This window comes from Polistes dominula, unplaced genomic scaffold (assembly GCF_049000335.1).
Source record: "Polistes dominula isolate Pdom_NZ unplaced genomic scaffold, Pdom_raw_medaka contig_82, whole genome shotgun sequence".
Lineage (NCBI taxonomy): Eukaryota > Metazoa > Arthropoda > Insecta > Hymenoptera > Vespidae > Polistes > Polistes dominula.
Genome location: NW_028301046.1, coordinates 6,784,697 through 6,810,324, shown reverse-complemented (window position 1 = coordinate 6,810,324; position 25,628 = coordinate 6,784,697). Strand labels below are relative to the sequence as shown.

The window sequence follows — 25,628 nt, the reverse complement described above, 5'->3', positions numbered from 1 at the left end:
AGTATTGTTGGTACCTTAAAGGGATGATTGGGAAAGGGGAGAGGTGGGATTGGGAGGTCACGTTCTTCGAGATCGTCGCGCGTTCCTTCATCGAGATCTCTTCTAAGTATTCAGGTTGGTTATGCTTGCTCGCGCGCGCGCGCACGCCCGGTCCTGTCCCATTGTTGTACGTATTATTAGCACTTCCTCACAGTCCTGTCATAGCCATACGCACACTCATAGGTACCAAGCGAGATTCCAAATTCTCGCTTCTCGATTTTCTCGTTTACAATCCCAACCGATCTTCTTTTCTTTCTTCGTTTCTGGGTTTTTATTTTTCTCTCTATATTTTTTTCATATACATATATATATATATATATACTAGGGTGTTCCAGTCATACGTTGCTATGGCTTTGTTGTAAAATATTGATTTAATATAATTATAAACTATTTAATGTACTTAAATTAATATTCACTAATAATTTCTAGGAATTCAAATTACGCATAAAACAAAAAATAAAATTTTTAATATATATAATATATAAATAACAACACATAAAATAATACCACAATTAGAATGGAATACATAAAATATTAATACAGGAAAACATATAAAAAGCAAGGGTTATTCATGTCGTATATAAATCTGAAAAAAACGTATTATGTAACATATCGAAATAATTGAATTGTAATACAGCGCTATCTATTGAAAACTTACAGTACCTAGAGATCTAGATAACCTTTAAATAATAAATCCTTAAATTAACAATAAAAGATAACAAATAATCGTTATAAAAAATACCGTGTATACTAATATAAGTTGAAAAAATCACACAAAATAAAAAATCTTTTATTAAGATCGTTTCAGTAGTTTCGAAGTTCATTGGAAATCAACAATTTGGCACACTGAATTTTTATATATAAAAATATATACAGACTTTTCCAAAAGTCGCTTTATCGAAAATAGAAAAATCCCTGGCTAATTTCAACCTTTACGTAATCCTATAGAAAAATAAAATATTGTATGTACACACAGAAATAAACTTGGTAGATAACAAAGAAAATACGATCGAAACGCAAGACTCAAATGGGGGACATATGTTTGTTGTACGAACCTTTTTTTTTCTTTTCTCCCCGCTTCACTTGTTTTTCGGCTTCCTGTCGGATTCCTTAAAGTGAGTCCCACATATTATGAAATATCTCATATATATATATTTTTTTTTTTAATCTTAAAAATTAGACTCTCATAATAGATTTGTCAAAGTTTATTACATCGTTAAACCCCTCGTTTAACCCGTTTACATCATAAGCACATATCTGCACGCATTTCAAGCACATCACCGAATCATGTTGTGCAAAATAATTAGATCCCACTTTTTCTTATGATTATTAATCCATAGTGACATAAAAATTCTTTAAAATTCTTTACTTATGTAAAATTGCTTTTTTTCATATTAAAAAAAAATTTTTATTTAAATATGATGAAAAAAAATTTTTATGATAAGAACAAATTTTTCATTTTTCCATGCGATGCAAATGGATTAATGATAACAATATAATAATTATAATAGAAAATTCAAAAGTTTTTAGAGCGATGAGCAGTTTATCAAATCGTTTCGTGTTCTGACATAGTCCGCGACATTGGATTAACGCTCAGCGCTAATAACGAAGCGCGAATTAGTCCAGAAACTAATCAAAGTTTTGGTTAGGAGCTCAATTTGTCGGCAATGTCGAAGAAACAAGGAGAGAAAGAGAGAGAGAGAGAGTTCAGTTCATTTACCCGATACAGCTATGACTTCTCTTCGTGAAACACACGTAAACAGTCTTCTCTTCTTGTGTATGTGTGTGGGGGAGGGCTTTCAGCTTGGAAAATTATATGCTCTGGACTTTCGATTAAATTCGACTAGTCTCTATACACTTTTATAATCGATTTACAATTTATTTACTTGTTATATTTCTAACGTCGATAATTCTTTTCGGGACTCCTCAATAAATTCATATTGTAAAGAATTTGAATAAAATCTTATAAAAAGTTAAAATTTGTAATTTTTTAAATAATTTATTATATTATTCTTATATGTATATTCAAAATGTTGCTTTAAAAATCGTTGAGGTGGGACGTATTTTTGTTTTCTTCTAATCTCTCTCTCTCTATTTTGAATCTTAACATATTCTTAAAGGGGTATTCTGGTCTAAAAATTGGAAAAAATCGATTTTTTTCATATTTTCAAAGCTTAACCTTTTAAGAATATGTCCTTAAGAGGATTTTTCAAAATTCAAATTATTTTCGGAGATATAGCTGTTTTAGTGACGCGGCATCCTATATTCTTTTTTTTTTTCTTTGAACGCATTTTTCTCGAAACTGTTTTTATTTCACGGATGTCATGATATCTCAAGTTCTACTAAACCGATTTACTTGAAATTTTGTGAAAGTCTTCTCTATGCATTTCTCTATCGTACTAACTGAACTCTTACAACAATTTTCAATTTTTACTATTTTTAAAAAATTCGGAAATGTAAAAAAAGTGGTAAAAAAAATTTATAATTTTATCAGACAGCCGTAATTTAGCAAAAAGCAATTTTTTCAACTTTTTTTAGTTAGTACGATAGCGGCATTATTCTAAATTAATAATCTGTTTTACTTTTTTATTTCGGATTACTAGGAGAGCTGATATCGTGACAACCGTCGCGTACCATTTTTTTGGGACCCCCCCCCCACTTCATCAGTCTATATCTTTTTCAATTTTGAATTTTTTCACTAATTTTTTTTTCATCTATTCTTGAAATATTAATAAATATCTTTTTACATTATAGATAGTGAAAATATTATTCGTCTTTTTGTTATTGCACTTGAAAAAGTACCTAAAATTCATGCCTCTAGACCAGAATACCCCCTTAACCCTTTCGCTACGGGGCGGATCTTCGCCGCGTTACTCCCGCAGTACGGCGCTCTACACCGAAACAGTGTACGGTGCACGCAACGTTCGAGCCGGTGTCGTAAGACTGATGATCGAGGCATTTGGTTTATTATTGAAGCCCGTAAAAAACAAATGATGCAAAACGAAAAACTCACGCGGCATGTCTAGAGTGAGATACTCTGTGCATAGCAACTGCAGGCGCTTATCATATATACAATTACGCGACATCTTTAGCGGGAGCGACTATAGCCGCTCGTAGTATCTTAGCGGCATCACATGGAAAGCGACTATAGTCGCCCGTAGTACCTGAGTGGCATCACATGGAGAGCGACTATAGTCGCTCGTAGTAGCGAAAGGGTTAATTTCTTTACATCGCATAAAATGGCTGAAACGTTTACTGGATGTGGCACTAAGGTCGCTAAAATACTTATTTGCAATTCTTGTCATATTACATCTCCTCCAGCTTGTCTTGTGCGATCTGATCATCCTTTTTGTGGGGACAAGTTTATTGATTGTAAATCATAAAATACCATACTTCCTTGGTTTTGAAAAATAATCTGCTTATTACTAAGATTCGTGATATTATCCGAGAGGAAATTTAACTCCATGACAGACGATCTCTTAAAAACTTTTAAAAATGATATTAATGTTATTACAAATCGTATTAATACTATCGAGAATAAAATGTACAGGATTTAGATCAACATTTCAAGAAATCTGTTTCTAAGGAGGAAATCATTGATGAAATAATTGAAAAATAGAAAATATCGGCTAATATTATATATTCTATTATATTATATTACTTAATCTAGAAGAAAACGATTCATCTTCATCGTCTAACTAAAATTTCTTCGAGGATGACTTGGTTAAGGACATTCTGTCTAAAATTGACCCATTTACTCATCTAATTTGTCGTCTTACCAGAATAAGTGTGGGAAGAGTCCTAACCGAATTTTTCCTATACGTATCTCTCTTCTTCCAAAACATGAAGTTCTTTTTGTTTTGAAAAATAAATCTAAATATTGTGGTTCTGTTCACATCAGTCAAGACCGTACCAAAGCACAACAAGATTATTTGAAATCATTAAGGTGTGAATTAAGTCATTAACGAAAAGTGGTATATCTAATAAGACTATTAGATTTAAAAATGTTATAGCTAGAATTTTAAATAAATAATAAATTATCTCTTAACTTATCCAATGTCATAGAGTTACATTTTATTCGTAAGAATAAATGAGCCGTTTATTTTGAAAGTGGCCTAGCTTCATTTATACTTAAATTGAGATAATTGAAGGGTTTGTGTTTCAATGCAATTAAAAATATACGTTCAGGATACTAATGAGTCATACTGCTTAAGTGTATCTAAAGGAGTTAGATTTATAATTCCTATTAAAATAATGGCAATTATTAGGTGAATAATATGCATTTTCTTACGAAGAATGGAGTTAGGCCACTTTCAAAATTAACAACTAGATTCGTTATAAAATTTAAAGGAGCCCAAATTCATTCAACTTAATTTAAGATACTTAAACGTACTGACTATTCAACTAAAACAATTGTAAAAAACTAAGGTTAATTTGTTAAATAGTAATTAATTAAAATTACCTAAATCACTGCTTTCGGACATTATCCGAATATATAATAAGTATCTTAATTTAAATATAAATGAACTTACAATTAGGCCACTTCCAAAATAAACTTTTTCATAAGTTCATTAACCAGCAAATGTTCATGTTACCAAATTTTAATGAATTTAAATATATTAGTAATAAGTATCTTCTCTCAGAATGAAAAGATCATGTAAAAATGTAACTATTACGGTAGGTAACTCGATCTTCTTAAAAAATGGACTTAGGCCACTTTCAAAATAAACGGAAGGTATTTAATACCTTTAATAGACTCTGCTAATGATTTACTAATGATTTATATTCTTGTCTGATCTTTCTTTTAAATCACATTTTAACAGAATTGTTTCACGTATCTTTTAGAGCTACTTTAACTGTATTAATAGAATATCTCAATTTGTTAATTATTTTTATAGATACATAGATTTATTTAATCTGTCTTTATATACTGTCAAATATTATGAAATATTTTCTGTAAATATCTTTATTATTTTTTTTAATCTTTTTTACTTGACCTTTTTTGTGTAAAATTTCTATATTAATAGGCTTATCCTGTAAATAAATAAATAAGTTAAATTAAATCTTACGGAAAGTTAAAACTTGTAACATTTAAATGATTTATTATAATATTTAATATTCTTATATATAAGAACGATTTTACGATCTTGAAAAAGATGTTGTGTAGAATTATAAAAATTATACGGATAAAAAATAAATCAAAATATCCCCAAAAAATAAAAAAAGGAGAAGAATAAAGAACTCAAACCGAAATATATATTATTTTCAGCTGAATTTTCATCAAAGCATAGATCATCCGAGGAGAAGGGGGTCACGTCGATGTTAACGAGGAACCACGATCGGATTCGCGGCTCTGCTAATTCCAATTTATTTCGAATCTGCTTCTCGTCGTCGTAACTTTCGTTCGTTGATGATGGCGTCAATCGCAGGAGAATCCCCCAATGGCCGTTTTACACGTTCAACTCCGGGAATCGAATGCACTGCTAATTTACGACTTATCGGCGGCGATAGTCGGTGTAATTTTCACGAGTGCGAAAATTACAACGTCGGTTGGGTGGCCCATGGTCTACAGAGCCTTTTCCACCCCCCTACCCCTCGCCCCATCCCACCCTCTTCTCTCTCTCTCTTTCTGTCTATCTCTCTCTTTCTCTGAAAGTGACGCGAAATCGTGCTCTCGGTACGAGCTTGTACCGGGATGTCGATACCACGAGGAGCGGATGTCAATAGCACGAAGTCACTCCTATCGCGAGCAAAAGAGAGAAAGAGAGAAAGAGAGAGAGAGAGAGAGAGAGAGAGAGAGGCATATCAGTTGATTTTGCAGTGCTTTTACGGATATATCGCTTTTGTACTCGTGTAAATCGTCATCGCCACTACGGGAAAATCCCTAAGAAATTTTCTATGATCTATATCTTACGAAATATATATATATATATATATCTTTTTTCTTATTCAAAAATGAATTACTACTTAACGATTTTTATCGTTTTTAATTATACCTATTATGATAATATAAAATAATGTGAAATAAAAAAGAAATTATAATTAATTCTATAAAATTTCCTAAAATCCTATAAAAAACTTTATTAATATTTTTACGTTGAAAATGAGAGATTTTTTTCATAAATCGCATTTAACAGTAGAAGTAATGGGAAATAAATAAAGAAGATTTTGAATGAAATGAATTTTGGAAAAATCTAATGTTTGATCGAATGTTTAATGCAAATAACGTACTAATGGAATTTGATTTTTAGAACTTTAAGCTATAATTATAATCTTATTTATAGAAAATATCTTTGAACTTACAATCATATTTTATTCGGTTACAAAAGATAGCACGTGTTCATTATGAGCGAGGAAAAGATAAAAAAAAAAAATACCCTTTTATAATATTTCAATTATATTCTAATGACGTGTTCAGAGAAAGTATCATTTAATTAAAGTTTAATTAAATTCAAAAAATAGCAAATATGATTCAATGTTTATGTTAAATATGAGATAACATCGCAAATCGAACTTTGGATTTAATTTTTCTACAAAAATTTATAATAAATTAATAATAAAAATTTATTAAAGATATAAAAGATATAATCTTAACTGCGAAAAATTGTGCACTTTAATCTCGTTAAGGTGTCTGCAATTTGTGCAACGGGACGAGTAAAATTTTGATTCTCGAACCCGTTCCTGAATTTTTCTATAATTATTGAATGATTCTTTCTCTCTTTCTCTTTCGTTCAATCATTGATTAATATAATATGCTAAGTAAAATATGTTATAAGAAAATTAAATGCTAACTAGAATAAACCGATATGCTAATATAAAATATGCTAAGAAAAATAATAATAATAATAATTGAAAAAAAATTTTAGTATAAATTTGTTGTTCATAACCAAGGTCAATAATAGTATATCGAAAAGATAGTTGAGATAATAATAATATATATTGTACATTCATTTTCATTTCGTCGAAAAAAAAGCAATAAGTAAGTTTGTAGAAAATAAGCTCGTCGCGTGGTCTCCTCGAAGTTTTTCTCTTTCTCTCCCTCTTTCTTCCTCTCTCTTGCTGTCAGTCTCTTTCCTCAGTACAAGCTCAGTAGTGCCTCGGTTCTACAGTTAAAACCTCGTCGACGACTTCTTTAGCCGGACTGTGAAGCACTTGGAAAAGTTCAATCCGGAGTGCTGCCGGTGACACTCTCCATCGAGTTTAACGGGCGTGCTCGAAGCGTGCTCTTGTATTACTTTGCATCGTCGGTAAACGTTCCAGCTTTTCTACCCCTCCTTTTCTCTCTCTCTCCCTCTCTCCCTCTCTACCTCTCACTCTATTTTTTTTATCCATGTACATGCATACGTATATACCGACACGCACACGCATCATTCAAACTTACACGAACATATACTATTATTTTATTTATTTATGTATAGAAAATATTTTGTGTACTATTTTTTTTTTTTTTTATTACAAAGCAATCTTATTTTCATATTTTAATTTAATATATTATATAATAATATTATATATAAATAAGATAACAAAATTCCGTGAAAATTCATAAATTTGCAAAATATCAAGTTGTACGTGATGAAAGATCACGTGCGAGTGAGATCCGTAGGATAAAGGACATGAGGAAACGGGTAAAAAGGAATAAAGAGACTTGAGTGCAATACATTGGAGGAGGAAGAAGATAGCTGACTGAATTGGAGTTAGGATAAAGCGCGGAAACAGCTGTTTAAGCTTATCCGGTTCACCTGTTCTATTCGATACCCAGTTTCTCGTCCTTGCCACACAATCCTATTCCTGCCCTGTGAAATATATTTCTATACCGAAGAACGTGCTTCCTGTCGAAAAGTTGAATAATATCCAAAGTTAGCTAGTTATCGTAAAATGAACAATAAGCTTCTTACGGTATCATTGTAACATTGATTAAAAATGTATAATTAGAATTAAAATAAGAAAAACGAAAATTTCATTTGATGATCATCAAACGATATAAAAATAAAAGTATTTTTTCTTAACATTCTTTCTTTTTCTTCGGATTTTTGCGTAAATGGAACCTGACCGTAACAAAGAAAAAAGGAAAAGAGAAAGATTCTTTATTTGTGAAAAATTTGTGAAAAATAGACTGAAGAGATATCTGAATCGTTTTGATCGTAAAATCTGTGTTGAAGTAAAGTTTATTCAATTTATTGTCTAATTTTTTAGGACTCAAGGATTCATCAAAAATTCCTGAAACAGAGGTAACAATAGACCATGAAATTTTAGTTACTTTTTCGAAATGAAAGCTCAAAAAATACTGAAGATAAAGACTAATCCCATATAACAATAAACCTAGTGTCTAATGAAATTTAAACATAAAATCGAATCTACGAGAATCAAAAAAACGAACAATACTTTCATACACATTGACAAAAAAAAAAAAGAAAAAAAGACGGGACAACGTTTCGAACAGAAAACAAACATGGGATTTGATTTTTCTCGTAAAATCAAATCTCTGTGTAGTTTCGAGTCTCTCTCTCTCTCTCTTTCACGTTTGCTTAGCATTTTATATCCAAATGTCCAGAAGAACGCCGGGGTAAGAAAAAAGATGGTTGAAAGAGAAAAGATAGAAAACAGCTGAGACGCAGCTGGTTTGTAACATCGCGACGACTCACGTCTTTCTGTGACGGCGAAAGTCTTCCTAGTAGATATATGTATGAGTACACATGTGAAAGAAGCATGCACACGCGTGATCATACTTGTAGTATTATCGAAAACAGAAAACAGAAATGGAATGGATTTCGAAAGACTATTTTTCCTTCTAGTTAATTAGTTACGAAAATATATAGAAAAAAATCCCTGTACTATTTTTAGAGAGATACAAAAATAAACGATATTATTTTTGAAATATTTGATTACATATAACGGAAAACTAATTCATTACTAGTAACAACAATTTCTCTATCTTTGATCTATAATGTATAATTTTGAGCAATGACTCAGTCGGTAACTTAAAACTTGATCATAATACTATATTAATCCTTTAGTTACAACGTGGTTTGGCGCGAGTATCGTTGTATATAAATTCGTTTGTATCGTCACATGGTACGACCCCTATATGAATCGGTAGGACCCTTTTCATGGATGACCCATATATCGCTAGTAATATAAAAGGGTTAATATAATACAAAACTAGTAATATTCTTACTGATCGATGTTGATAATAATGATTTTTAGATATTTTCTTACAATGTTGCACCATTTAGAAAATATTTCATTAATCTTATAATTATTTATTAAAATAATGAAAAAAGACTAATGTAAGTAAAACAATTTATATGCAATTAGTTACACAGTAATACTAAATTGATACAACATGTAGATAATTAAATATATACATATATTTAAGTATAATTAAATCTTAATTACTTGGAATATTGAATCAGTTTAATTTGCTATTCATGTATTTAGCAAGAGCTTTAGTCCCTTCGCGCTAACAGCGTGTTTGGAGAGATCACCAGGAAATATTAATCTTACAGCAGATAGTACTTCACGAGATGTAATAGTTGAACGTTCGGTATATTGAGCCAATGTCGTGGATTCGGCAGCAAAATGTCCGAAGATATCATTAACGAAACTGTTCATAATTCCCATAGCTTTACTCGAGATTCCGATGTCCGGGTGTATTTGTTTTGATACTTTGTAAATATATAGAGCTTAACTTTCTTTTCTCTTCTTTTTCTTATTATCGGCTTTACCTACTGTATTCTTCTGAGCTTTACTGGTCTTTATTATCATTTTAACACCAACTTTGCCGCCACTTTCTCTTAGTGCCATAGTAGAAAAATATATTCTTTTCTTTGTAAAAGACAAATATTAGACTATTTAAAATGACTCAAACGAAACAAACAGAACATTTTTTTATGCGTCTTTTTGATATATGTAGGAAGTATTGAAACAGACCAATCAAAACGTAGCATCGTTTGGCGTGGTGCTATTCGTGCTTAAAGAGTAGGGGAGAGGGGAATACATAAATACCTTAATTTTTCCATCATTTTTGTTATTCTACTAGTTGCCAACGTAGAAGCTTATTTAATTTTCTAGTAAACTTAGAGCTTGAATTTTAAAAAATGTCAGGACGTGGTAAAGGCGGTAAAGTGAAGGGTAAGGCAAAATCTCGTTCGAACAGAGCTGGATTACAATTTCCAGTTGGTCGTATTCATCGTTTGTTGAGAAAAGGTAATTACGCTGAACGCGTTGGTGCCGGAGCACCAGTTTACTTAGCTGCAGTAATGGAGTATCTTGCTGCTGAGGTTTTGGAATTGGCTGGCAATGCTGCACGCGATAACAAAAAGACGCGAATTATTCCAAGACATTTGCAATTGGCCATTCGCAACGACGAAGAATTGAACAAATTGTTGTCTGGTGTTACTATCGCTCAAGGCGGAGTTTTACCAAACATTCAAGCTGTTTTATTACCCAAGAAGACTGAGAAGAAAGCATAATTAATATGATAACTGAATAAGAATTTGAAAAAAAAAAAAAAAACATCAGATAGTATTAGCCTTACAAGTATATGTGTCTACGAAGAAAATATTTGTATTTGTTCACAAACTATACTTTTGGTGGTACTTTCTGGTCAAAGGTTAACAAAATTAAAAAATCAATGTCATATCAACGACAAAATATTTTAGAAATTTTTAAAAGAAAAACATTCCATGGGACCAAATCTTAATAGCATTGAGTACCTTAAATCCGAAATGTTTACACAAATATATTGTATTTATTCAAGATCAATGTGACGCATTGTCTCAACTTAACCTTATTAAGAATAAAGAAATAATGTGTTATGGCACGTTGGAAATTTCATTAAATGTACTGAAATAAAACATACTTTCTATCTAATTTATTTGAATAAGATGGAGTGACCAAGTCGACATAAATAATTATAAGCATAAATATACATATATATATATATATATATATATATATATATATATATATGCTTCCCGAGAATATGATACACAAATTGTAGACATTTTTTATTTATGTATAATCTGCATGTGTTTTTTTTTACTACTTATTATAATCATACTCAATTTGTAAGTATTACTTTGAAAATGATAAACTACTACTCTTTACTATTTCATAACTGTTCATAGTAAATACTTATATGGCTACTCAATGACTATGTATAATATGTATATATGTATACGCGTAATGTAAAATAATACATGGTTGTTTTTTTCTTTTCCCGATTTTTTTCTTTTTTTTTCTTTTTTTATATATAAAGTACATCATGAAAGAAAAAAAAGAGAGAGAGTGAGTACGATTTACAAGAAATAAATTACATTACAATGCTACTGTTGCGTAATTCTAAATACCGGTCCGATCCTTAAGAAAAACCTACGAAGAACCGAACGCAATTCTGGTTTAAGATCAAAACACATGACTTCGCAAAGCAGAGGATAACAACTAGATGCGTGTACGGCAAATCGACTATCACTCATTTTAAGAATCCTTGTTAAAAGTAAAAGAAGTATAGGTGTCCACGCATCAATGTGCATCTCGTTAGAAAGAGCAAGGAAATATTCTAATGCCTCACAAGCTACTTCGACTAGAAGCGTTTCTACTGTAGCCCAATCGTTTCTATGAGCCTCGTCGCTATACATTTTAAAAAGAATACGAAGAGCACACGCCAGAGATTGTATTTCTTGATTCAATAGACCAGTTTCGGATTTCATACTGCAATAAAAACCAGATTTCCAAAGTTGGCGTTGCTCGTCATTGGAATTGAAAGTTTTAGCAAAACGATGTGACTTTAATAAACATCCAACCAATTGTAAAAGATGTTTAGTCGTTAACGAACAATACATTCCTTGCTCTTCCTTCTGTTGATCTCCTCCACCTTGAACTCCTAATTCAGAAGGTTTTCCATTGAGCATGTCGGCTTGCGCTAAAGCAAGATTCTCTTGATCTTCTTTTCTCGATGTTGCTGGATAAAATACTACGTTATCTATAGTTTGAATCAATTCCAATTGTACCACACATTTAATTAATAAAGCTGAAAATAACTTGTACTTTGCATTTTCGTTATTCGGTGATGGTGGTTTCCAAGTAATTAAAGCTGTTGGTAATGTACTTTCAAATATATCGAGTATGCAACGACACGTATTATCCCATGTCTCCTCGTCAAATTTAATTCCATTACTAATAACTAAATTTTCTAAACAATTAGTACCTGACCTAGCGAGCTGTTCGTTATCCTGTTGAACGCACCATAGTAATTGAGAATACAATTGACCCAATAAAAGTGGACCTAGCGTGTCATAAAATTGAGAGAATACATCAACAATAGCATAAAGAGCGTGATTACATGTCGTTGTCATCCATTCAGCCTTCTGTAAGATTAATTTTATTTTTATAAAATTCGAATAAGTTGAAATTCATAATTATAATTGACGTTATCGTACAAACCTCTGTATGCTGTTCTGGAAGTTTCATATTATCGAATATCCGAAAGAGCACTTGAAATAGATCTTTCCACCAGTGTGGTTTAAATGATGCTCCATGAGTTTTGACAACATCAAATAAAACAGTTAATGCCCGTGTTCTCACATCCAATTTACATCTACTTACAACACATGATAGTTCGAAAAGTAACGGGAACCATCCTCTCACCTAAATAGATTATCATTACAACAAATTTTATATTTAAATCAATTTTATATATATTTTTTTTGTTTTAATTAAAATATATTTGTTTTTTTATATACCCATGCTCTGTCTTCTTCTGAAACTATTCCACTATCATCCATCATACCCTCGGCAAATAGATTAGGATTAGCAACGATATAAGATGCGCAAGATCTCATGAGTCTAATTGCTTCCATGCTAGTATCTGGAAACGAAGCATTGCACGCAAATTCACTTAGGCACTTTACGGCATCTTGGAAGGAGTCAACCATAATACTAAAATCTTCGGCGTAGAGCTCATCTAAGAAACAACAAAAATACAATTTATGTTAGAAAATAAGACAATAATGTTCTGGTAATCAATACAATGAATTATTATAAATAGTACTTACTTATTATCTTCCCTGTCATGGAGAAGGCTAATTCGACTACAGACTCATCACGATCACTTGCTGCGTGATGAAAAACGCTAAATATATTTTTCCATCCAGATCTAATATTTGGAGCTTGAGAATGAACGATTTGTGCTACGCATCGAACGACCATATCTCTGATAATTGGAGATCTATTCTTCTTCATAATATGTTCGAATGGCCTAAGAAAATCCTTTTGGAATCTAAAATTAGCAAATTCGCCTTTCTCTATAAACTTCGTAGCCAACTGCCTGAGAGAATCCACCGCAAAAAATGCTATTTCTTGTCGAGGACTGCAACCAACTCTGTCAAAGTGGTCGCCAAGAACTTGCCATATTCTTGACCATTGAAGTCTTATACGACCCATGTTATAATAAGAAATTTCAACTATTTTCGTCAACGAGAACATTCGGGGTTGTGTAGGATGTGATAATTCTTCTAAAGATACTTGACAAAGTGCTTTTACAAATGCAACTATGGCATCTCCGTCCAGTCTAGTAGAACCAGTGAATATTCTGTCGACAGCCACAACTACACTTTGAGAACTTGTTTCACCTATGGATTCCTTCACGCTTGCTGTAAAGAGAGCAAATGGTTTTTATATAAAGTTTTAATTATTGGGTAACACGTTGAACGGCACGTGAATTCTTACGAAAATCCCCGTCAGGCCACGCGCGTTACTTTGTATTATAAAAATAGTTGAACGTCAGACACCGACACGGCTTATATGGAGAATATTATTGTTAAGTACGACTGCCTGACGAAAAACTTTTTTTTCAAGACGCGTCAGGCACCGGTGCCTGACAGTATAAAATATGATATAAAACTAAAAAATGTGAAATTTTTTATGCAATTACTAAAAATTTATTTATTACAGGATTATATCATTCATTTTTTTACGGATCTTATTGAAATACGATAAACATAAAAACTGTTGTCCTGAAATAAAAAAAAAATTCTAATATATTTACATGTTTGCATCGAGTAAATATTAATCTGTTAGTAGTGCGCTTCGTATTTTCGCAATATCAGTGCTTTTAAGTAGCGCGTGTGGCCTGACGGAGATTTCTGTAAGAATTCACGTGGCATTCAACGTATTAACCCTTTTTGAAAAAAAAAATGAATACTTACGATCTAAAGAACTTAAATTAAGGCCGTTATTTTGATACGAGTTATTGTGTGCCAAATTAGTAAACAGAGGAGATGGAAAATGAGGCTTCGATGGAGGTCCCAAAAGTTGCGGTCTTACTCCTGTTCCAATAAGTTGAGCTAATTCTAATTGTGAGATACATTTGACAACATCTAACCACGAACTACCAAGATAATTTCCATCGGTGTGAGCAACGGTGATCAATGTCTTTATCGTGTCGATGTTCTTTGCTTTCATTTCCGTAATCGGTGAATTGGCCGTTAAAAGCGTAAATCTAGCCAAAGCTTGAACGTAGGCGTCACGTTCCAACTAAATTGAACAATAAATAATTTAGTATTTCTACATCAGTATTTAATATTTTTAAAATATGTCTGCACGAGTACTTACTGTCATGTGGAAAATACAAGCTATACGAATGGCACATCTAATGCCATCCAAACATAAGGATGCTATTTCAGGATCATCACAATCTTGTAATCCAACGCTAAAAGCTGCTAAGAAGGGTGTCCAGGCCATTTTAAACATAGGACGTACGTGTTCTAAATGTTTAGCTGTTGTAAATGGTGCTTGAACATGACTAACAGATTCCATTAAATTTTTTGCCGCAGTTGAAATTACTTCCATTTCCATATTCCATAGGAGTCTACGTTTTTTTTCACTTGAAATTACTGGTCAAATGAAATTATTTATTAGATATTTAATTTGTGTATATATAATATGTTTATGTAAATTGATATTATTTTTTACCTTGTTTCCCTGGACGATTAGGATTTGATTTCATTTTGATTTCGTTACCAGCTATTTCATCATAAATTTTTGATAAATATTCTTCTGGCAGATCTTCGTTATCACTAATGCGACGATTTAATTTGATATACTGCTCTTTCGTCATTTTATTTTTGACTTGCGGAGAATGGAGATCAGTCGTAAGCATAATTATAGAAAAGCCTAATATATATGCGGTATCTGCGCTTGTAAACAATCCGTTGCTAAAACATAAAAAAATGTTCATTAATATATTATAGAAAATTAAAAGCTATTTATTTATTACTTACTTTGGATTACATTCGCAATATCTACTGGCGAACTTTTCCATCAAACGATCGATCTTTTGTGCTTCGCCAGGTAGTCTAAAACCCTCTAGGAAATACCTGAGAGCTGTGACCAAGTCGCGATCCGCAAAATTCATTTGATCTATATAATTATACATTACTTGATTATGATTATGATCACCCAGAAAATCACCAATCGCTGTTTTATCCAATCGCTCATCTATATGAAGCCATCTTGCAACATCTTCAGGGGATGTACCAAGAAGACCATGTTCTTGTAAATATTGCACTCCTTTACTTGGTTTCCGATTAAAACTAAATGTTAATTACACGATATTATTAAATTAATTAATTATTGTTTTTTTTCAGCAGTGTTAATATAAATTATTTTACTTACATATCAATACCAGCTTCCCAGACTTCCTTTTGTTGTTTCTGTACTTCATATTGTTCCGGTGAATCTGGTATTTCCTTATTTCCTACGAGACTAGAGTTTGCAGAGGATAAACTACCGGCACTTCCATAACGAGGGAGAGGTGGTTCGAGGGGAGGATCGGGAGGTTCACTAGGCAATTGTTGATCCGCAGGTACGCTTGGATTTACATATAAATCTCTGCTCCATTCGACCATACATTTCAAAATTGAGACCAAACATTCGAGACCACGAATACGCATCGACTTTTCTTGATTCGGAGATGCACCTAACTCTAAAGCTTGACGTCCTTGCGCAATTTTGGACAAATCGTTTACCAATCTATGAATGATAAATTAAAAATTATTTTTACCATAATATTTTGACAGTACTACGTACGAATAAAATGAGTAATTACCTTTCAAATAAATTAGCTGCAGAAAGATCACAATCATAGTTTACGTATATATCAACGACACTTTGCGCATCCGCACAGATACGAGTCAAAGCATGGATAACCATCCATTTATGTTCAAAGGAACTGCTAGACGTTTCAAGAATGTTCATAAATATTTCCTTGAAAAACACTTCTATTTGCATCTTTAAGTGCACTTTAAAGCGAGCTAAGAGTGCCAAAAACAAAGCTAATGATAGTTCGAATACTTCAGGAACAGAAGAAACCCCATTTTTAGACAAGGCGACGCACAGATATTGTTTTATAGCAATTACAAACATCTCATTCGAACGAAGTACTGGACCAGCATTTTGTAATATTCCTAAAAGCAACTGTAATGATAGAATTTTCGATCTTAATTCATGCGACCTAAAAAATAATTAAATAACAATTATTAATTGCTCTATGAAAATATTTTTAAGAATATAATAAATATATAAATTATGTTTATACTTTGGATCTGGGGTACCATCTGGGAGAGGTTTCATCGACAGTTTGCAGAGTGCCCTGAACACTAAAAATGCATCCTTCTGTAACACATGAGTAAATTTAGCTGTAACCATATTGTCACTCTCCGCAACTGCTTCATCCGTATTATCTTCAGCAGGCACTTGATCTAAACTGGCTTCTTCAGAAGTTGCCACATTCGCGGCATCTTCTGGTACGACTGAATTAATAACATCGTCTAAGATGCTCTTAACTATAACATGCGATTCGCAGACATTTTCAGTTAGAGCTTCATCATTATTTACAATTTCTGTTTCTGTGTCGCCATTTGAAGTAGAAGTATCTTGTTGTTGTTCTGACTCTGTTCTAACGTTCTCTTCTTCCTGAAATATAAAACCATTTAAATGATTTTATTTTAATTTTAAATTTAATAATTTAATGATATTATTTATCAAATTAGCTATATTTTATGAAAATAAGAATATTTATCGATAGATATAAATGAAATCTTTACCGCCTGAGTTTCCATACGAGCGAATATTACATTTATCATCTGTGTCAGGGTGGCTCGGGCTGTTGTTTGATTAACTAAATTTCTCGATGCCAAGTAAACATTATAAACAGTACGTATGGTAAGAAGAACAGTTCCTTCGTGTACTTCAACATGTTGGCTGGTCATGACAGTCAAAAGAGCCTTGATAATTTGTAGTTGTACGCCTTCATCAGTTTGAGGACCCATAAAACAGCTACATATTGTCTCGACTATACGAACGATCAACAACTTATTTGGTTCTGTAGAATCTGGTACATTTCCAGTTAAATGACCATATGCAATTAATTTCTGAAGACAGTCCAACGCGGTGACAACAATTCTTGGAGATTTACTTTGGCAAGCCAATTCAAAGGGCAAAAAATACTTCTCTGCTGAGATAACATTGGAATCGCTTTTTGGCTGCGGGAGAGCGTTTGAAGTTGTTTCTTCGCCTTGTGCAACGGGCACATCTTTGATCTCATTGCGCAGATCCTCTGAGATATTAATTAGATGAAAATGATAAAAAATAAATCAAATTTAAAATTAATTTGTTTATATAATCATAGATGTAACAAAAAATGTTATGAACAAAGAAATAAAATTACCAAGTGCCGACTCGCAGGATCTCTTTAGCTGAGATAGATGGGAACGTTTGACGTCTTTGTCAGCTAAGATTTTTTCCAAAGCTCTGACGATAAACATTTCTCTTGTTTTTGAGTTATTTTGCATCATCACCAACCCCTCACGTGGTTAATAAGCGAATTAACACTTAGCCTTTACTGGATCAACATTAAACCGTACTCTGTGCGTATAACTTGGGAGGTTAATATGACGAAAATTCACAAATATTTGCATTTTCCTTCTTGTATATACATGTCATAAGGAAATGCCTACCCTCGAAATACATATCACTGTATCGACCTTAAATCAACCCGTTAAAATACACCTGCTTACATCGAGCGGCGAAAGGGAAAACGACGTAAAATTCTGACAGACGACCTGCAGCGCCGACAAATTGACAACCACATTAAACTTTTTTTCCTTGACGCTGTAGTAATACGTTATATCTAACTAAACTACATTCCAAAGTTAAAACTTTCACTTTTGTAAGCGGCATTGCATTATTCAAAAGTACTGTTCAACCAATTCAAATTATTTGTGTTGATTTTCGTGATATTGAATCTTAATGACGTCAAATTTCGAAGCGCTGAAGGAAAATGATGGAAGGTAACCCCCCCCCCCATGCGGCTCTACGAGCGCTATCTGACGGTCAGATAAGAAAACAATTTAGTATATAAAAAATTAATAACGCGGTAGAAAAGTACTTAAAAATTTCGTATCGTGTAATATTAGACAGTGATGTTGGTATTTTTATCTTTTGTGGATTTTTGTTTAAATTTTTGTAATTTTTGTTTTGACATTGTCATTGAAAACAATTTAAATCATTGTAATTAATTTTTGAATGAAAATTGCTCGATACTCTCATTCATCTTTTGAAAATAATTTTACTTAATTTTTACGGTATATTCATTATTATGAATTACAATGTCTGAAGATAGTAAATTGTTTGCGAAGCCTAAAGTTAGATTCAGTCAGACTATTAACGTTAAAGAAAATTCTAAAAAATTGGCAGATAAGAAGAATAAACATTTACCCAAAATCATAGATGATAGACTCATCAAGACACCTGTTAAACTTAAAGGTTTACATAATAAATTTGATAATATAATTGCTATGAGTACATGTTCTAACAATGATGCAGAGAAGAAAGAATCAATAATTTCACACAGCGGTATACATACTTCACATCAAAAAGAAGATGATAATTTCTTACAAGGTCAATCAATTCGTAAGACAGATAACAAAGAATTTTCAACTATAAATCTAGAAGCTAATAATGTAGAAAAGACATCTGTAATTTGTGAAAGATTTTCACAAGAAGATGTTTCTGATATACCTTGTTCGACGTATCCTGAGGTTACAAATCAAAGCGATCGATGTAAAGTTCTTAAATCTAAAAATACTACGAAAATAAATATTTCTGACCGATCGACAAAGATTAGCTTTGATAAAGGAAAAGAAAATAAAAATTTAAGTACAAAAAGATCATCACAATTAAGAAAAGACACAGCAATCATAAAACCTTTACATTCCAAAATGACAACTCAAATAAAAAAGAAAGCAGATTCTACCAAAGTCGATACTCAAAAGTCAGATGTTACAAAACATTATACAAGAAGTGTAAATAAACATGCTTTAGGTATTGACAAACAAATTAAAAAAACTTCTGATATTTCTACTAAAAATACGCAAAAGAATTTGAGTACAAAATCTAGTACAATTAATGTTATGCCATGTTACAAGTATAATAAAAATTTGGTTAAAAATAAAAGTTCCCCTGTTAAAAAATCTATCCTACGAGATGTCGTAGTATCTAATGCGAAAGCATACATAGAACCAAGTATATCAAAGCAAAAGCACATCGATTTCAACGTACGTCAATTAAATAAAAGTACGAATGTAAGATCAAATGTTACTCCTAGTGAAAAATTATCATATCCGCAGTATAATTCGATTATGTGTACCATTAATAAGTTGGATGAAGTTAAAAAAGAGAAAATAGTAACAGATATCGAACATTTACCTGCAACGTACAAAGATCTAATTAACGGAAAGGTAAATTATTGTAAACATTAATTATTAACATAAATAAACATTAATTATTTGTTTTACAGATTTCAAGTGCATTAGATTTTCCTGTAAATGAAGTTATTTATAAAAATTTAGTCGATTTGTCTATAGACGAAAAACAATTTCCGAGTAAGATAATGCGTAGTAGAGACCCACAACCAAGACAAAGAGATCTTGTACCAAAACTATCTGATTTTTTTATCCCAGAATCCGTTGATGAATATTATACTCCAATGTTTGTGAAATCAAGACATTCTGACCTTACAGAAAATTGGAATGCTTTTCGGATTAGCAATAAAATATGCGAGTGGAAAGATAGCATGGATAATTAATCATGGGAATCAAATTTAAAAATGCACATATCAAGAATAATCCGATCCTTACTTTTTTTTCGGCAGAGTAATTATAGTATTTAAATATGCGATTATTATTGTATATGCAATAGTATTATAATTTATATATTTTTTACTTTGACATTTAGATTAAGTAGCACCTATTGGCTACAGATATTTTCCTAAATAAAATATATATATTTTAATAATTATTATTTTCTAAGCCATATACATAAATATCGTATATAATGTTAAATGTTATTTGTGTATCTTTGTATGTATGTATGTATGTATGTATGTATGTATGTATGTATGTATGTATGTATGTATGTATGTATGTATGTATGTATGTATGTATGTATGTATGTATGTGTGTTTGTGTGTATTTATAAATGTATATTAGAGTAAAAAAGTTTATATTTCAATATATATACAGTGAAATAATATTAATACACATAAGCATAATTCATGAACGATAATTGATCATTGTATTCATTTTAAATGTGATATTTTCAAATGAAATGCGAATATGAATGTTTAAATATTTTTTACTGGTATTTAAATATTAAAATTAAAATTATGACTAAAAATTGCCTTACATTCAGTAATACTGAATGTAATTAATTAATATTTGGACGAGCAAATATGCTTTTTTTATGTGTGGTCATTTAATAAATCATTTTCAGATAATCTTTCACCACACGCATTAGTGTATTATGCACGAACATTTTTATTTCCCTTACAACTTACTGCTTCCATTTCAGTTTCATTAAGGAAGGAAATAATTTATCTGCCAAATGGATTTAAATTTTTGTCGTAATCATTATCTTCGTCGTCGTCATCCTTAAAAGGATTTTTGTCATCATCATCTTTATCCTCAGAAAATGGATTTTTCGATTCATCGTAATCATCTACTTTAAAAGGATTTACTGGTACAGTAGATGGTTTCGGTACTACGAAAAATTTCTGAATTGGAGATGATTTTGGTGTTATATTATTTAATATACGTGCTTCTCTTATGGGCACAGGCGAAGCTTTTCTTGAATTTCCTCGAGGAGTTGATATACCGCTTCCCGTCCCTGATATATTTACTTCCAATGAAGAAGAATAAACATCTGGTTTCGTAAATGAACGTATGTGTTCATCTCCAATCAAGTTAGAAATATTCGAATAGCCGTCTTGACTTGAGTAACGAGAATCTGGTTTAGCTGAAATATACAAATATATTAAACAAGTGAAAATTTTGAAAAATTATTCTACTAAATAGTAATAATGAATTAACCTGACGCATTGGTGTTTTTCTTTTCTGTTAGTTTAATCTTTGCTTCTGTATTAGGTCGGTAGACTAATTTTTGCTCTTCGGTTTGTACTGGCGTAGGGGACAATGATTTATCTGTATCCGTGATTACCATTAATTTTTTGAAAACACCTCTACCGAAGTAGTCGGCTACCAAAGAAAATGGATCTTCTGCGCGATCCAATAAACTGTGAAACGTTTCGTGTAAATCTCTCGATTGCTCTTGCGCTCTTATAATATCCAATAATTTTTTATTATTTGGTAAACAAGCTGGACACTCATTTTCGTTTTCGGAAAAACTCTGAAAGCAACTGATAGCAAGAAAAAATAAAAGTTTAATTATTTCTAAACAATTGAAAACGTTTGTAATATTATTTACTCACTGCTGATGATATGAATGTTGACACATGAAATGTACAGATGGTAATTCTAATTGATGATGACAAGCACTACAACGTGAACCTTGAAAAATTATAGTATTACTTTTAATTGTTTCTATTTGTTTTCGTAAATTAGAAGTGTCTAAACGATATTTTTCTGCTAATTCGGCGTCAGCCTGTGTTTGTTCATTTTCTGATCGTAACACGCTATTTAAATAATTTCGTACATCACCAAGAGTACAAGATAGGGATGTAGATATCGCATCGATTACCATTAAGGGTGATAAAAGCTTTTCTTGTGCTAAAAATTTAATGAACTCGATGAACATTATTTTAATTATATGATATAATATTTTTTAATGTAATTTATTTTTACCTATATATGATAAAATATCAGCTAAAAGTTTAGCAGAAACATTTTTATTCTTAGCTACACTCCATAGCGCTTGAATCCATAAGTTTGGATCTTGATGACCAAATCTTTTACACGTAGCCAATACCTGTTCACTATCACCTTTTTGCAAATGGAATCTTAATATTTCTTGATACAACTTATTTTCCTCATAAATAAATAATAATCCGCGACGGAAATCATGTTGATGGCACAAAATCAAAATTTGATCTTTGTCGTAAGATGCTTCCGAACTTTGTAATAATCGAAGGATTTTTTGTTCGTATTGCATTTTTGTTACATGATTATCCTGGGCTGACCAAAGATGTAAATAATGTTCTATTAAAGTATTGTATACGAGTGTGCTCCACTTGCTTTCAGATTTGATCAAATGTTCTAAAAATTCAACCAAACGCGCTGAATTATTTAAGAACAAATATATGAAATCTTCTGGATTTGCTTTGTCGATATGATGGTCCGTACTACCGTCCAATGTGCTCTATAAGAACAAAAAATATAATATATTATGATTTTTTATTTATAAACGATCATCGAGTGTACGATAGATAATACCTGATCTACGAGTGGTTTGTTAGAAGGTCTATAATTAGTGCATAAAGCTTTTAAAAATTGTGTAGATTCATTTGGTACATTTTCTATGAGTATATTTCCATACTTTTTCATATTCGATTCTGCCTATAAAAATTTAAACATTCTATTACACTATACTTACAATGACGTATATCAAATTAAAGTAAATAATTGTTAAAGAATTCATACTTCTTCGAATTCTAACGTTTCTATATATTCCAATGCCTTTTTATATTCACGTTTATCTTCTATCTGAATTCGTAAATACCATTCATGTTTATTATGTTTTTGTGCGAGCAATAAAGCATCCTCGGGTGACGCTTGACGACAAACTTTAATTGCAATTTCAACATCAAAATCAACTCCTCGATCTTTCGTCTAAAATTAATAAAAATGTGATAAATCACGAATACATTTTTTTCACATTCTTATGTTATATTATTTACCATAATAAACTCTTTTAATTTATCCGTGTGATTTAGCTTTGTATAGCAATTTAATAACAATGTAGTATGATCTTCTGTTGCTTGACCATGTTTATGTAACGCTTGTAAATAAGTTTTTAAGTTATCTATGTGTTGCGAATCTAAGAATTTCCGTATTACATAAGATGGTTCAAGTTTTCCAATAGTTTTAATATATTGTTCTATAGCACCATTGTGATCACTTTTCGAATATAAATGATCTCCGTATTGTCGAAATATATCTACGAGACCTTCCGTATCATATTGTTGACTTTTTGCTATCCTAGAAAAACGTATAAATGTTCCTAATCAATTAAACAGAATTTCCTGAATTATGAATTATAATAATAATAAATAATATATTACCTAATAGAAACATCGTATAGATTCTTTTTAAAAAGTAATGCTAACTTTGATTGCAAATCTTTTTCATCCAGATGATACAATTTGCTATCTCCACTAAGAATAAAAAAACCACCCCATTCTGATAGAACAGCTTGTACTGATATCATAGATGCCGAAAAGACAATAAATTTATTTTGAATGTCGAGAACCGTAATCAAGTGTTTATCCACACCAGGTGGTATTGGTTCAATAGTACTGTAATAAGAGTATAATAGTATTAATTTATTATATTCATATAATGTTACGTGTTGTATAGAAGTCTATCATATTGAAATTCTAAATACTTTGGCTTCGCTGATATAGTCGTAGTTGTTCTCAGAACATTAGCTGCCTCTTTTGCTACTATTACTAAGTAACTTCTAAACCATTCTAACATTATCTTTTGCCCTTCAACCGCGTAGCATGGCCCTCTGCCATCAGGCGTATAGCAGTATATTGCCTATACATAATTCTAAATTAATTTAGTTTTTTACTAAAATACATAGAAAGAATGAAAGTTTAGCAAACCGTACATCGTTACGTCCAATCATGAAATGACTATCTTGTATTGATTCAGCTAGAACGCTGCATTTCTTTGCACAGCCCATGCTGTCCAAATCAGATTTGTATTCTTTATCTTTTAAAGTAATATTATACATAAATACATTATTATTTGTTGCAACAAACATGTAAATTTGCTTGTCTGTAGATCTTATGGCCAAACCGGTTATGGAAATGTTAGTATCTTTTAAAACTTTGATCTTATTCTTTCTTTCTCTTGTCAGGTTACCTCTAGAAATTTAAATTTTTAATATTTTCACATTACAAACAAATGTTATATAAACTACATAAAATAAATGATTTTTTCTTTTACCTATACAACATTATCGAACCATCTCCAAAACCAACAGCCATTAAAGAAAGACTAGTATGTACATGTAAAGTGGTCACCGGGACTGCTCTGTAACTGGGAATAGCTCTACTGATCCTAACGCAGATTGGATTTCCTTGTTTATCAGGCTTTGCTAAATTCCATACTTTGATAGTAGGATTACAACCAGGTTCATCTTCCTATCAAAGGAAGTAACAAATTAAAAAGAATTAATGAATATTTTTAATAAAAACACTACTAACCCCAATAGTGAAGAGAAAAGTGGAATGTTGAACTTGCTGTGCTAAGGTTAACGTAATCTCATATGCACGAAAAGTATTAACATCGTAAGTCCTATTAACTAAGTGTACGCTACCAGTATTATCTCCGAATACCAAGTGACCATTGCCACTGGTTGCTGCAGTAATTTGTGCATCCTGTAGAATATAAAAAAATATCAAAATTTGGAGATATTTTCTGATATATTAAAATTTGGTATGATTACAATTGATATGATTGTTAAACATACCCCAAGTGCTTTAGTTATTTTTCCAGAATCAACTTCTTTCTTAAGATCAAAGAAATTAAATCGGCGCCACTAAAAAAGGAAATATTTTCTTATAATAAAGTATTTCATACGTAAAAGTGAGGTTATTGATAAATGAAAAATTTACAATTCTTCTTAAAATATCTAAACTAACCTCGAAAAACGCCATTACGAACGTCCACTATTTAAATCACGCACATATAACAGAATTTAATCCATAATTTGATAGAAATATTTAAATCTACGATTGACAGCTATCTGACAACAAAATCGATCGTTCTTAACATGCCTGCCACCGTTCCATTTTAATCTGATCAGCTGATTGTGACATATCTTCCATGTAAAAAAACATGCGCACCAGCAAACAAATCTACGATTCTTTTTTATTAGCATTGACTAGAATGATTCATTTGACAACGAGTTGAAACATCAATCGAAATAATCACAAACAAATGAGATTGGGATGAGTCAGAATCAATGGCTTATTAGATTTGTAGATATATATATATATATATATA

General features: G+C 31.4%; 4 protein-coding genes across 4 annotated transcripts; 2 read left to right on the top strand and 2 right to left on the bottom strand.

The window, feature by feature from the left end:
* The first annotated feature begins 9,339 nt into the window (after positions 1-9,339).
* On the top strand, positions 9,340-10,899 carry LOC107068157 (histone H2A). The gene has a single exon (XM_015324292.2). It carries the CDS (start codon positions 10,137-10,139, stop codon positions 10,509-10,511), a length of 375 nt encoding a protein of 124 aa, XP_015179778.1. The 5' UTR covers positions 9,340-10,136; the 3' UTR covers positions 10,512-10,899.
* On the bottom strand, positions 10,898-18,375 carry Sec71 (ADP ribosylation factor guanine nucleotide exchange factor Sec71). The gene is made up of 14 exons (XM_089175336.1): positions 18,057-18,375; positions 17,768-17,964; positions 17,145-17,656; positions 16,637-17,013; positions 16,148-16,552; positions 15,715-16,071; positions 15,321-15,632; positions 15,013-15,254; positions 14,653-14,933; positions 14,247-14,574; positions 13,095-13,691; positions 12,783-13,003; positions 12,484-12,687; positions 10,898-12,407 (listed from the first exon to the last, which is right to left on the bottom strand). Exons 2-14 carry the CDS (start codon positions 17,892-17,894, stop codon positions 11,367-11,369), a joined length of 5,004 nt encoding a protein of 1,667 aa, XP_089031462.1. The 5' UTR covers positions 17,895-17,964; positions 18,057-18,375; the 3' UTR covers positions 10,898-11,366.
* A 91-nt stretch (positions 18,376-18,466) lies between these two features.
* On the top strand, positions 18,467-20,449 carry LOC107068179 (uncharacterized). Its single transcript, XM_015324323.2, has 2 exons — positions 18,467-19,838; positions 19,898-20,449. The coding sequence occupies exons 1-2, from the start codon at positions 18,708-18,710 to the stop codon at positions 20,183-20,185; spliced, it is 1,419 nt and encodes a 472-aa protein (XP_015179809.1). The 5' UTR covers positions 18,467-18,707; the 3' UTR covers positions 20,186-20,449.
* Positions 20,450-20,872: 423 nt separating this feature from the next.
* Positions 20,873-25,588, bottom strand: Vps11 (vacuolar protein sorting 11). Its single transcript, XM_015324312.2, has 14 exons — positions 25,265-25,588; positions 25,093-25,161; positions 24,827-25,000; positions 24,567-24,763; positions 24,226-24,484; positions 23,998-24,152; positions 23,675-23,908; positions 23,291-23,591; positions 23,034-23,222; positions 22,827-22,949; positions 22,239-22,752; positions 21,866-22,163; positions 21,468-21,793; positions 20,873-21,393 (listed from the first exon to the last, which is right to left on the bottom strand). Exons 1-14 carry the CDS (start codon positions 25,277-25,279, stop codon positions 20,972-20,974), a joined length of 3,276 nt encoding a protein of 1,091 aa, XP_015179798.1. The 5' UTR covers positions 25,280-25,588; the 3' UTR covers positions 20,873-20,971.
* Positions 25,589-25,628: the final 40 nt, after the last annotated feature.

Bases quoted from the DNA above. Each gene is read 5' to 3' on its own strand.
- LOC107068157 (XM_015324292.2), top strand. From the start codon at position 10,137: ATGTCAGGACGTGGTAAAGGCGGTAAAGTGAAGGGTAAGGCAAAATCT.
- Vps11 (XM_015324312.2), bottom strand. The intron at 22,753-22,826 runs GTATTATCTATC...TTGTTCTTATAG, and splicing joins ACAAACCACTCGTAGATCAG to AGCACATTGGACGGTAGTAC. The intron at 22,164-22,238 runs GTAAAAATAAAT...TTAAATTTTTAG, and splicing joins TGATATTTTATCATATATAG to CACAAGAAAAGCTTTTATCA.
- LOC107068179 (XM_015324323.2), top strand. From the start codon at position 18,708: ATGTCTGAAGATAGTAAATTGTTTGCGAAGCCTAAAGTTAGATTCAGT. The intron at 19,839-19,897 runs GTAAATTATTGT...TTTGTTTTACAG, and splicing joins AAGATCTAATTAACGGAAAG to ATTTCAAGTGCATTAGATTT.
- Sec71 (XM_089175336.1), bottom strand. From the start codon at position 17,894: ATGATGCAAAATAACTCAAAAACAAGAGAAATGTTTATCGTCAGAGCT. The intron at 16,072-16,147 runs GTAATTACTCAT...TATCATTCATAG, and splicing joins GCAGCTAATTTATTTGAAAG to ATTGGTAAACGATTTGTCCA. The intron at 15,633-15,714 runs GTAAGTAAAATA...ATTAACATTTAG, and splicing joins TGGGAAGCTGGTATTGATAT to TTTTAATCGGAAACCAAGTA.